The following is a 14,570-nucleotide window of genomic DNA, read 5'->3' as shown; positions in this document are numbered from 1 at the left end:
TATAATTACTGAACATATATGTGAGGATATGTGAATGAGGAAAGGCAACACAATATCTCAAAAGGCCAGAAATCGTGTTTGTGAGTTTTCTCTAGTTCTTTAGGATCAAGAATAAGACCAGAAAACGAGAAAACAATCTGTGGCAAAAAGAAATAATGGACTTCATTTGCTTAAATTGCCAAATGGACTCAGATAAAAATCTCTGAACTACTAAAAAGACCCACAAAAACAACAATACTAAAACTTGAACATTTCCTCAGGAATTCAAGGCAAACATTTGTTCATGGACTTAAGATTAGTTTTAAATAGGAAAAATCGTTTTCATGATACAGAATTGCTAATAACGGAGGAGTATCCAGGAGCTGGTGTTAGAATAACCTTATTAAACATTTTCTAGAAGAGGAAGAATAACGTTCCTCTCCAGTTTACAATTAACAATAACATCTTCTCTTTGGTAAAATGAGAGATTTCTAACTGGCAGAAATATTGCTGGAGACTTTCCTAAAGCATGCCAGGCAACTTTCAGCTCATTTCTGGAAACAGGAGCGCTATTTTGTAAACATAATGATGAATGTAAGTCCACTTCTCTATTGTCATTTGCCACTCCAATGTTGTATGGGGTGAAACTATAGACTAGAGGTAAGGTTCAACCACTTCTGAGACTCTAAAGCAGGAGTTTTTAGCCAGAGATCTAGGATTTGATTCCACAGACTGGTTTCCAGGGGTCAGTGAACACTCTGATACTGTGTACAAGATTGTCTGTGTACCTTCATGAAACAATCTGCTTTCATCGGATTCTCAAAAGTGGTTTAAAAACCAAAAGTGGTTATATGCCAACACTAAGGTAAATATAGCCCATGAGGCCATTGTAGATGCTGCTCTGAATTGACCTTAGACGAGCACCAGGACAAAGTGAAAACTGAGGGTGGGCAGGTGAAAGTATGTCTCCTAGTAGGTGGGGATTAGCAGTGTGGGGAGAGAGAAAAAGAACAGGGACGGGAGGGGCGTTCCCGAGAGTGACAGCAAGAAGGACATGGCTATTTCAATGGTCACCTGCCTGAAGTGGCTATTTTTCACAGCTGTTAGCATGTTAGTCATATGTGAAGTCTACCATCCCGTTCCCCACGCCAGCCCCCTCAATTATTTAGGCAGTTAGATGGGAACAGTTTATGCTATCCATTATTTCTCCTATAGTGAAAGTTGCTCTTCACCAGACAGAAAGTAGATGCTATGCATTTATCATTAGTGTGATATCTACTTTCCTCTTTTCAATACTAGAAATGAGATAAATTATTAACATTCACATGATTGAGCATTGCTCCAACCACTGGCACTAGCTTATTCATCAGGAGATAGATTTTAAATTCAATAACTTTGTGTGCATTTATTACTTACGACAAATAAAAAAAAATATTTACAAATTTACCTGCAAGATTGTCGATTTCCTTCTCTTGGAGCAGACTGACTGCATCGTCATCTCCTTCCAGCATGAGCTCTGTCTCTGCATTCTGATTCACTATTGCTTGACTTCGGAATGTTTTCTTAGACTTTACTACATCTTCTTCAGTGCCTAATCACAACCAAAACATAATAATTTAGGTCATTGTGATTTACTTTCTTATAAATCAATTACTTTCTTATAAATATATGCTGCATTTACATACTACTTTCAATCATAGAAGATTTTTACCTTCTTTATCTTGTTTGGTCTAAATAACTCCACGAGAAAGGCAAGGGGTGTAATCACCTACTCTTGTGTTGCAGATGAGGAACAGGCTGAGAAAGCTACATGCCTTGTTGGGGAACCTAGGACCTGGGACTCTAAGATCACTGCACTTTCTACCAAAAATCTGTACTTCACCACAAACTTGATTTTCTGATCCATAAAATTAAACACTTTTATACAAGTATACTTCAGTGTGAATGAGATAATCAGCTGATCAGATAATTTTTTTTTTAAGTACATAAGTATGAAGAAAACAAGAAAGCATTCACATCGGAAGGGAGAAATGGCTGTTACTGGGAAGCTACAGAAAGGCAGAGTAAGGAATGATGTAGACATATAATGTACATAAAAACAGCTATTTCCTTAGCAATGGATGAAATAAATAATGGCCTTCTAAAGTGATATCCTTATTTTGATATAAAAAATAGTACAAAAGGCCAAAATTCAAACACACAAAAAATAACTCAGAAAAACTGAAATATAGCAAGAGTTGATCTAGCATTAACTTGTTAATCAATGCGCAGGTTAGAAATTACAACACATTTAAATCTCTCATGGATTTGACTGCTTAACAAATATTTCAATATTTGCATTCAAACATCTGCTTTGGCAGGTGCCATTGAATCTGAAATTATCTGAGCTACAAGTAAATTATATGTATACAGCTAAGAAATACCTTTATTTCATGTCACTTGAAGTTGGAATTCAAACTGGAAGAAAATGGTGTAATTTACTGTGTTCTAGCTTTAGTATTAGGATATAGGCTTCAAGGAGCAGCATTAACTAGAAAAACACCTTCCCATTTCATTTGGTATAGTGGATATATTCCTGAATATGGGAGCCTAATAAATCACTGCTACACAGTATTTTTGTATCATAGTTTTAGGGGATGTTATGGTATTGTGTACACATGCATGCAATTACTCTGCAAATCTTGTCATGCCTTTGGCCAAAATCCTCTCCAGTGAACGGTGAATACTTCCGGTCAATTCTCCTAGGCCCAGTACAGGACTTCCAACAGTCCCTTACTGCCTGTGGATATTTGCTCAACCATTTTCTTGGACGTGCATCTAGCTGTGGTAAAACTTGCATTGCAAACCAGACTGTTAGCTTCTTTCTTTGCAGCTTTCACATTTCTTTTTGTTAGTTACTCAGAGCCAATTCTGTTTGCTAAAACATTGACAAATTGACGCAAAGGTAGCCCAGAGAGGAGTAAAAAACACATGTTGAGGAACACAGCATGTCACGACAGCACTGTAGAGTGTCACTGGCTGAGAGGTACTGTCTGTCATCCTAGCTCTTACTGGACAATAGCATCTAGAGAGCATGGTTTAAATATAGCTTAACAATATAAAGTAACAGATTGTTACATATATCTTTCAATAAATACTTCAGACACATATAGATCAATGCTACATGGAAGGTGAGGGGAATTAAATGGCTTATACATGTGTAGTCTTCTTTCACTGGCCCACAGATGATTCTTATTTCTGGAATAAAAGCTTGAGGATTGATTACTGAATGCTCCAGACCCTTATCTTAATTTCATTTGGATTCTTGGTGATATAAAGCCAGCACAACAGTAATCTTCTGGGGACAGCTATCTTTATACGATGTTTGCTTCTTGGGTAGTAACTTAATTTGAGAAACTCGGAGCTTGCATCATCTGAGAACAAAGAGGCAAATCCAGTGATTAATCACCAAGAAATCTCTCCTAAGGTCTTTATAGCCATATTTCTACTAGACATCTTCAGCTGGATATTCCTAGTTCCACGTTTCCCTAACTGAACGAATCATCTTTTGCTTCTTCACCTCCTCCTATTTTGATCTACCCATTTAATTAAGCCACAGACACAGGATTCATCCTGTAAGGTGACGGACTCAACCCATCTCAGGCCATCATCATTCTGGTTTAGAAGGCCTTAATAGCTCCCTTATTCACACCACCCTCCATACTTTTGTCAGAGTATTATTGTTAAACACTAATAAGTTGAGAATATTTTCCTGCTTAATATTGTGTGTTAACTCCTCCCAATCAACAACACTCAGTGCAAGGCTTCTACTCTAGGATACAAATCTAAACCCCTTAGCATGACTGATTAAGGCCTTTTACCCTCTCATTACCAGTTTTGTCTTAGTTTTTCTTACTCCCCCATGAGTAATACTGGACCATTTACAGGTTCCAAAATACGTCATGTTTGCTCAGACCTCTTTACCTGTGCTAAAAGTATTCCCTCAATATGGCATGTCCCTTCCTTCCTCCTTTGTTCGGCCAATTCTTACTTAACCTTCAAAACTCACCTCCTTCAGGTGGCTTTCCTAACCAGTCCATACTTTCACAGTCTACACAGAACTCAACCACACTGAGTGGGTGCTATCTGTTATGTGTATGTCTTCTCCACTGGGCTATAGCCTCATTCTGCAGCCTCAGTGCCTGGTACTCTGCAGGTGTGCCATGAACACTAACTGAACTGAAGTTCAAGTCTACCTACCCAGAGTTCCCCACTCTGATTTCTTAAGGCAGGTTTGTGTGCACTCTCCCACATGCTGTTTTTTCTGGCCGTGCAGCGCACCATGTGGGATCTTAGTCCCCAACCAGGGATCGAACCTGTGCCCCCTGCGTTGGAAGTGCAGAGTCTTAACCGCTGGATCGCCAGGGAAGTCCCATCCCTTATGCTTCGTAAATCCTGCTACTCTAGTAGGTATATGTTTTATAATCGTTTGTGTGCTTGTTATCTCCACACAGTCTGGAAGCTCCTTGCTTGATGACTAGAAACATCCTTCTGTCTTCGTAACCCCAGTTATTAGCACACTGCCTGCGGCACAGCAAGTCCTCATAAATGCTGAATAAATGAATACCCTGAGACATAAAAGTTATCTCTGGATATCTCTTAACCTGAAGATTCCAGGGTATCTCAGAGATTCTTGGTGAACTGCCTTCAGTTTGAGTGCTTATTGAAGAATCTATGAATTCACATGAAAGGGAACTTGTTTCTTTACATGAAATAGTCAATAAAGCCCTTTATGCATGAGTCAGCTTAATACAGCAAGTTTTTCCTTGTATCACAACTGTGTGCATTCTGCTTTGTCTTTTTTAAAAAAGGCTTTACATTACTCTTGTGTTATTAAAAATATAAAATAAAATTAAAAGCTTCCAATAAAGAAAATTTAGTCAAAGGAATGTGAGCTCTCAAATGTATATTATATTTGAGAAATGTATATTCAATTTTACCCCCTCTAGTTTTAAAGCAGTAAAACAATTATGTCTTCAAAAGATATGTAGTAAACTAATCCCTACCAACACACTGAACTTATCGTCCCTGTTGAAGTGTTATCAGTTTGCAGCTCAGTAAACTTCCGGATTTTTATGATACTGCACCAAACATTTATCTAAATGAAAGTGTATGAGATCCAAAGGTGCTTTTCAATCACAATATCCTTTATGAATTAGACTTTCATTTATCAAAATTACAGGCAAAAAGAGGTAAGGTCTCAAAGGGCTGTCTCATTACAAGGCTTATAAACACTGTCCTTAGAAGGAATTGGTTTAACACCCAGCAAATCAAAATCTGATTGGGAAGAGAATTTATTTGAGATCATCTATCTTCAGAAGACATGTTGGACTGAGTGCACTTCTTGGCCTCTTTAGCCATTCATCAGGAAATTAACAAGCGAGTACCACAAACCACCAGAATACCTTGGCTTTGAAAATGTGAATTATGTGTTAAGCTGCATAGGCTAGACATATACCCTTATTTTCTAAGAAAACATTAAAATGCCATAAAATGTGAAAGGTTTCAGAATAAAAAGTTCCACCAAATTATAGATTAAGGAAGCCACATCCAAAAATTACACTTAAGTTATTTTCCACATCATGTTACAAATAACAAATACAGGAAAACATCCTATACACATTAGATTTCTTAGTAAGTAAATATGCTTAAAGCTCTGTATGTGAAAATGTCATCTAATATAGAATACCGCATTACATGAACCTAAATGAAGCTCCTCTTTTGTAATATTTCTCTTAATAATAAGGATCCACGTGAAACAAAGTATATTTTAAAAGTGAAGTAACAAGAAAACTATGTTTCTGTTTTTAGTACTGTTATACTCTAGCATTATTACTACTATAATAATAATTATTATTAATTATCATTTTAAAATTATATTGTTATTTTAAAGAAGGATAAGTTAAAATGCAGAAGTGATAAATTGGAGACATTAACTTATCTTGATAGTATTCAGAGAATATGTCTAACTGGAAAGTCTGGGCAATTAAGGCAAAGAAATTTCATTTGCCCATCATGTCTTTTTCTATTGATACACATAAACAGTTAATGTAAAGAAAAATACTATAAAGTAGTTTATTTCTGTTTAAGGAATTATTCTATAGACAACTCTAAAACATCTATACCAATAAGGAAAAAAGTAATTTATAATAATAGGGAAACAATAAATCATGTCTGTGTGGTTAATGCACAAAGAGAAAAGACATAAACCCATAACAAGCCAATTTTAGTGTAGCAGGGGCCTATTACCAGTTTTATATTATAGTTATCATTTATTTTCCCTTGAGTATGGAACTATGGCTTTAATTTTCATTTATTAAAATGATACATGAACGTACATGTGTATCTACCTACCTATCTACTTATCTATCTATATTATGTATATCTACTCTGTAAGAACACATTTTCCATGTTATTTGATCTGTACAATTTAAGTACATGGTGTACCACTCACGAGATGGCCCCTGCTTATTTAATATCTCACTAATTTACCGATCTGACCTCTTCACTCTTTATATTCCCCAGGAGCTGAATGCTTTTGTTCCCAAACATGCTACACTGCTTCAAACCTTTAAGTCTGACGTGTGTAATTTCTTTTACATGGAATTCTCTTACCTGCTCTGTCATTCAGAATTCAGGTTAGTTGATTATTCTCTTCGCTGTATACATTTTGTATCTTATAAGTCAAAATATATTATTTTTTGATATTTTTCTGAAGTCTTTTATTTAGGTATTCTCGTATTAGATTTTAATTTCCAGTGTATCGAGTGTCAAAAAAAAGTGGCAATCAATAAATATTTGTTGAGTGAGCACATGAAAATACAAACATAATTTGCATATTAATCATTTTATATGTACAGTACTTAAGAAAAGTTACTTTTCTCTTTATGTCCTTTACAGTTTCCTCATAAATGAGTAAGGTGGACTGTGTGATTTGCAATTCTTACTTTATTTTTCCTACAAACATCCATTAAAAACGTATTTTAAAAATATATCCAGACCAATCACACCAATCTCCTAACCTCAGTTTTCTAGCCCATTGAAAGAGAACCAAGTATTATTTAACTGAACTCTCACAGGATTATTGCAATGTTGAAATGAAACAATGGATGCTGAAATACTGTGAAATGTGTGAATATTATTTATATAATAAGCTCTCAAAATGTTTGTTAAAATGTTGATAAAATAAACTAACAAGAGTATTAAAAGTTTACTAAGTACATAATTTAAAAGAATACAAGAATACAACCAATGCTTTATTGCTTACAATAACGCTGCCTAAGATTTATATAAAGGGGGAAAAAAGCAGGCTGATGTGAGGATTTAAAACTCAAATAAGGTAACGGATGCGTCTAAGGTCTTATTAGCACAATACCTAGTCAATAATGAGTACTCAACAAATAATGGTTTCCTTTCCTTCAATTGGGATTAATCTTCTTCCCTCCACCATGCTGTTGTAACACTGTTTATATTCATTACAAGGCAATATGAGCCTTCAACACCTCCCCTAGATCGGATAATTCCTGAAGACAGCAAGGATAGCATGTAAGCAGGTACCATGAAGTGTTTGTAAAGCTGAATGGAGTGTAAATAGCTTACATTAAAAACGGATTTTCCCTCAATAACCATATTACTCATTTAAAGATATTTTTAAGTAAAATTACATAAGCATCAATATATTTGACATGCATTTTTGATTTTGTATATAGGCATCTTAAGAATATAAGTGTTCTTAATATCTTGGATAAGGAAAAAAACTGCTTTCTCAACAAAGTTGATATTATAATTTGTTTTAGAGAATTATATAGATGAGTCATTTAATACCTACTTTTCTTCCATCATTGGAAGGAAATGGGAAGAATGGAAATTTAGTCTCATTTTAATTTTATCTAAATGTAATATCAGGAAATTCTAATGTTTCTAAACATCTTGAAATCAGTTTAAGATGGCAGTCTTTTTTGGAGGAGAAATTCTTTTTAATATACACCATTTCACAACAGTTTAAGCTTGGGAAATGTGTTTTGACAAAAATCTCCCCTTACGTAAGAGAAAATGCTGCAATTCATTTTCAAACCTAAATGCTTCTTTTAGGAGTATTAATGACACATAAATACTTTGGGAAATTTTAAATAGACATTACTTTTTCTCATTAAAGCTGAAATCAGAGCAACAAATATCTTTACAGAACGGCGCTTTTAGTAACTCCAATAATATTATTTAATTTCCACTAAAAGGAAAAGATTTTAAGATAAATACTCCCAACTAATTACATTAGATATGGTGATATGATCTTGTGCAATAATATGTATGAATCAATCTATTACTGAGAATTTTACAATTTTGAACATTTTAAACAAGATGAAAGAACGGTTTTTGTTGTATTGAGAAACCTAACACTCAAAGATGTTTTATGTCAATCTTAACCTGAGATAAAAGCAGTAGAACATACATAGAACAGACTTCACTATAACAATCATTTACTGAAAAGTATTTTTCTTTGTAAATAATTTAATTCAAAATTAAATTTTGCCTTTGACTTTATAGTACAGACATAACATTTCCTTTCTTAAGAAACATAAATGATGATGACATAAAAGGAAAGACCTGCTGAAGGCCAAGGACTGAAAAAAAAAAAAATTCACCTTCTGTATAGAACAGGATTAAAGAAAAAACAGTCTTTGCAATAGAAAAATCCTAATGGTAAAGACTTAGTGATACTGAATAAAACCACTATTGGAAAGAATGACTGGAAAACTCAGGTATCTTTTTTTTCTCTTTTATATTTGATGTTGAGTCAGGAGCCTCACTTTCTCAATACAAAATCTCTTTATGAAAGCAAGTATTTCTATAAATGAAATAGACTGTTTCTATTCAAATAAACAATTTCTATTTGTTGTTTCAAACACACTTTAAGTAAAAATCTGAATAGTTATTGACTAAGTTTAATTAATACAGATAAAAAATCCAGACAGTTTACACATCAAATTCTCCCTTTCTTAGTTGTGGGTATTTTAGTCTGAATGCGTTGGATTTAACCATGGTTCTCACTTCAATTCATTTCTGTTGACAGAGAATATATTTTGTAATTCAAAATAGATATTATCTATATCACCATAAAACTACCAAGATACCAGCTTCAAATTTATAATGAATTTGATTCAGAAATGGTAATGCTTACCTGAATCAATCATTGATATTACTATTTATGGTCCATTTTAATACATCGTTATATCACACAGAGTACAGTATGAGTAATTTGTACAGACTTTTGATTGTTTTAAACTAGACATAAACATTACATCTGCACATAGGCTGTTCTCTGTAAAGCCTGAATAACTTATTTCAACGGCAGAGTAAATATCCAGAATTAGCAATATGGACATTAATTAAGATGGAATGTTCACAGATTATTATTCTAAGTGGTAAGTTCTTATTCACATTAGTTATTCTTGTGAACGATTTACTGGACTATAAGAAATAAAAGAAAATGGCTACCTAACATCAACAGTTATTGCTCTGTGGAAAAGGACATCAAGGACACTTGCAAGTAAAAGAATTGGATCAATATTAACGTGATTTTCATTTCATGCTTCCCCAACTCCAGTAAGCTGACAATATACTCTGATTATGTGAACTGCCTCAGAGTAACACAGAAAAGGTTATTAGAGCAAGAGGTGGAAAGGGAATGCACTTTTTATATTGACAGGCCTGCTAATAGAGTATACTGATTTTCAAAGACATGCAATACATTTTTACAATTTGGTTCTGACAGCAAAAACGGAATTTCATTTATTCCTAATTCAAAATATTCATATATAAGCAATATTTCTTAGAGCAGACCAACAAAGGGGATATTCATAAGTAACATTTTTAAGCAGTAAAAATGCAATTAAAAAAGGTACAAGAAAATATTATTGAATTTAAGTACAGCATTACATAAGTATGAAATGCTAACTTAATAATCTTAATGGAATGAATGTAGAAAACTGCATTCTATGCTTTTTAAAGGAAATTTGATAAGCCATATTTTAAAAATATACATGATGACAAATGTAGAATCTCTGTGGTAGGAGAATATTATGTGGTAGGACTTTGATTAGCCATTAAGTTAGGGCGATTTAAAAATAGTTTAAATAGGATTTCATTACATTGAAAATCACATGGCACACTTTACTTGTGGAAAAAAGTGCTAAAACATATAGAAAACTTGGGCTAGTTTGGAACCCTCTAAATATCATAAAGAGCAGAGATAATGCATTAGTTCATCTTCGTGACTGTTTGAGTACATAGCATAGTGTTTGGTCCCTATGTTAAAGTATGTTTAGAAAAAGACCAGCAGGAATAAATACATTAAAATGGTAAAGGCAGCTCTCTTGATGGCTATCTATGAGTGACTTTTTCCCCCTTCTTTAATTTTTTTTTGCGTTTTCTAGATTTTCCACAATGACTATGTTTCTTTTCAGGAAGGAAGGAAGGGAGGGAGGGAAGGTGGAAGGAAGGAAGGAGGGAGGGAGGGAAGGAAGGAGGGAGGGAGGGAGGGAGGGAGGGAGGGGAAAACGAACCAAGGAGAGAAACCTTTCATCGTGAGTCAAGAGGGGTAGATAACTGATGAGTAGCAGAATGGAAGGAAGAAAGTTCCGGCACTGTTGGAATGAACGACAAAACGATGCACTGGGCAGCTTGAATGAGGGCTGAAAGGGTGGGGAGACTTCCCCTGGCAGTGGATGGCATTAACCTGGGGAATGATGCGTGGTGTTTCTTTTCTAAGCCTGCCACAACATGCAGTATGGAAAATTTACTTTAAAACTCTCAGAAATGGGGGGTGGGAGATGTTTTGGATAGATAAGCAACTGGTTCAGAGACATGGAAGGAAGATGTAATTAACAGGAATTTCTCTTTAATTATTAAAAAATGGGATAGCTAAGAGATGGTGCTGGTGTAGGTTATCAAAAGCACTTTTAAAAACACTAAAGACATTTTAAACTATGTTTTTATAAATGACATTGAGTGCACAGTCTGTGAACGACTCTAAGTTCACCTGTACTGCTAAATCTCTGTGGATGACAGGCTGTAGGAGTGGGCCAAAATTTAGCAGGTAAACTTTTAGAGAGGGGAAGTTCAATAATGCTCATGCACTTGAGAAAATTTCAAATTTATCTACAGCAACACACTGTATAGGAAAATCGCGGTATTTAGATTGAGACTTTGCTCTATCTACCATTGCTCTATCTACCATTTATTAGTTAGCAGGCCACTTAATTTCTATAGTCTGTCATTTTCCCAAATAAAAATCCTTCAATAGCTCTGTCTATTGACAGATCCCTTCACAGTATAGTTCCAAGCAGCCTTTTCAGCTCATCTTTGTACGATCTCCCCACACTATCTTGTGTTCCATCAAGCAGCACCATTTTCATTCCCCGGACACATCATGTTGTGTGGTCCCTTCCTCCATGTTACCACCACCTCACTTACTGTCTTGGGTAGATGCCCATTTATCCTTTCAAGTTTAGCTAAAATTTATTTCTTCAGTTAGCCAGCCCTCTTCACTGAGCTTGCATAGCATTTTTAATACACCTTGATGAAAATATCTATCATACTGTATTTTAATTATTTATAAGTGTAATTTTATGTACACTTTACAAAAATTAGTCTAAAAATATAAGCAAGATTATGAGCAGTTCCATGCCACTTAGCAATAGATCTATTAATATAATTTTGTCAGCTCCTTATCTTTAGTGGCTTTTGATGCTCTAACTGGAAATAAAGTACAGACATAAAAACATATTTAGGAATTTGAAAATACTGTACTTATAGACCTATTCCATAGACTATCATACTTCAATGCTGTTATTGAAAAAGGATAAATGAATGCGGTTGAAATACTGTGTATGCACCTTGAAATGAATGAATTATAAATTAAATAAAAGACAGCAACTAAGCACATAAAATTTTATTAATGTGGATGCTTTAAATGGAATAGGTGAAAGATATGATTCCTGTCCTCAAGTGGTTTTTCTTTTATCTCAGAATATAAAATACTTAAAATCAAAATACTTTCTGATAACTTTACAAGGTGACCTATTACCAAGTACAAAATATTGAGGTCATTCAAAGAAGCAAGTTAGGGTCTTTTATGCCTGCCTCCATGTCTTGGAAATTTCTGTGATTAACTCTGCTCTTCCCTGCTCACCTGGTAAATTCCTAATCTTCTCTCAAGTCAGTTCATAAGTAATTATCTCTGTGAAGCTGACTCCAACCCGACAGGTCTAGCGTTACTCACCTTCCCTGAGTTCCTTTATGAAGTACCACCTCCCTCTACGAGAACTGCTTATTTCTTTCCACTAGACCAGGATTTTTCAACCTAGGTACTACTGATGTTTGGGGCTGGATTTTGGTTGTCATTCTGGGGAGCTGCCCAGTGAATGGTCAGGAATTTTAGCAGAATTCTTGGTCTCTACCCTTTAGATGCCAGTAGCACACGCTGACTTCCACCCCTGTTGAGACGCACTGCACTAAACCATGTGCTGTGAGAAGGCAGAAACTGTGCCTCAGCCTCTGTATTCAACATTTAGTGCATGCATGGCATGTAGAAGATATTCAATAAACGCTTTTAAATTAATGAAGCCACTTGATTCCTCTGAATCAGTTTAAAGCCTTCCATCTGAAGCTTCACATAAAAACAGGGGAGTTGTTAAAACCTTTGTTGATATGAAAATGCTGTTACACAGAAACTTTAAAATGTGTTTTATAAGCATATTTTATAAGTCAGCATTTATATAATCCATTTAAATTATTTTAAGAGACTATAAAACCATAGGGTGAAGATACAACTGTATTAAAATATGACACTGGCATCAAAACAGAGCTGAGAGATGACTCCATGTATGTCTTTCTCTCACTTGTAAAAAATTTACATCATTAACTTTTCAATAAATTATTTTAACAATAATCAGATCATCTCCTTCATTCCAGACATGAAGATTTAAATAATAATACACCAACTAAAACGGACATATCAATGAACAATAAGAAGATGTTTGCTAGAGACTACATGGTACAAACAATAGACCACTAGGTAAAAAAAATCAAATCATCTTTTCCAACTATTATAAATGTAAACCCTTCAAAAAACTGAAGTCAGAAAAAACTGAAGTCAGATAATTTGAAGCTCCTGTCTCAACAACTGTATATATATAGCTACACTAGTATTGTTTATTCTCGGTGTTTTCTTATTTCTTGATGACTGCAAGTAGCACCTTACAGTAGCCAAGCATACACCATCAAAACTAATTTAATTCCAGATTCATTACAGAGCTGCTTTTTATTCATCAAGGTCATATCTTGATGGCTTCACAAGCTTAGATAAATAGGGTGTTAAGCAGATACATCTCTGAGGAACCTAAGGATGTTCTCATTTGCAGTTCTCAGCATATCTTATTATTTATTGCCAAAGAAATGAATGATTAATTTTGTCATCTTTGCTCCATGTTTTTTTTCCTCTGGCTAAAGCAGCCTGCCCTCCTCTGCGACTTCTGATCAGACCTATTTAGGATGATGGCTTTGATCGAAGACATGGAGCTTGAGATCTTAGGCTTTAATGAAACATTGCTCCACTATAATTTCATGGAAAGGAAACAGAGTCCTACATGGTAATTGACAATCAACAAAGACAACCAAACTTATTAAGATTTTAACTATTCTTTGACAGCATAATCTTTCAGCACCAGAAATGGACCAAAATTTGTCTAGTTTAGGTTATTTAAACATACAAGCAATATACAAAACTCTCCTTTTAAAATCATTTCCTTATTAGCTAATTTGCCCTAAAGAAGAAAGCCCTGCAGATCAGAAGATGAATTTATAGTTTAAAATATTTTCCTTATATTCTTCCACTGCTATGGTCTGTAAAATTCCTGGTAATCAATTAAATTTGCACTTGTATGAGATTTTACTATCAGAAAACACCCCCAAAACACATTCAATACATATGAAATTAGAGCATTAAACACCAGCAAAAAAAAATTACATGCCTCTAGGTTTTTATTAATCACATTCCAACACCAGAGGCTGAAAGTATATCAAATCACACCAAATCTTTTGCACATGACAACCTCATAAATTATTCAACTCATTAGTATTACTAAGAAGCATGAAAAACTCCATCAGTGTTAAGGATGTTTTCCAACTGAAAAAGGTCAACCAAAAGTTTTAATAATGAAATGGAAGAGAAAGCTTTTCAAAGCAAATATGAAATACAATAATTGTCCTTTTTGTCTCCTTGGAAATATATCCAATTCTGATTATTTGCTCATTTAAAAGAAAGTATTGTTAATATATTTGTTTTGTGGCTCCAGATAAATTGCCTAAATAGAATGTCATGAAATTTAAATTACAGCTAAATGTTTCTGCCCATCACATGAAAGTTTAACTATAATTTAAGCTAAACTGTTCGAATTAAAGGAAAAGTCAAGTGATTCAAAACATTTTTGTTAAAACATTAAGTTTGCAAATTCAGTTTCACTTCTATTATAATATATTCATATAGGCTCACA

The 14,570-nt window shown here is 34.4% G+C and overlaps 1 protein-coding gene across 8 annotated transcripts in view; it reads right to left on the bottom strand.

The window, feature by feature from the left end:
• The window catches only part of NBEA (neurobeachin), a 594,993-nt gene that overhangs the window by 225,130 nt on the left and 355,293 nt on the right, over positions 1 to 14,570 (bottom strand). For all 8 annotated transcript variants that reach the window (XM_059042292.2, XM_067016556.1, XM_067016558.1 and 5 more), the window contains one exon: positions 1,427 to 1,570. In XM_059042292.2, coding sequence (XP_058898275.1) covers positions 1,427 to 1,570 — 144 coding nt within the window. The remainder of the gene's footprint in view (positions 1 to 1,426; positions 1,571 to 14,570) is intronic.

The sequence above is a fragment of the Kogia breviceps genome, chromosome 16 (assembly GCF_026419965.1).
Source record: "Kogia breviceps isolate mKogBre1 chromosome 16, mKogBre1 haplotype 1, whole genome shotgun sequence".
In the NCBI taxonomy this organism is placed as follows: Eukaryota; Metazoa; Chordata; class Mammalia; order Artiodactyla; family Physeteridae; genus Kogia; species Kogia breviceps.
Note: the sequence above shows the minus strand (reverse complement) of the source record. Positions and strands in the feature narration are given on the sequence as shown.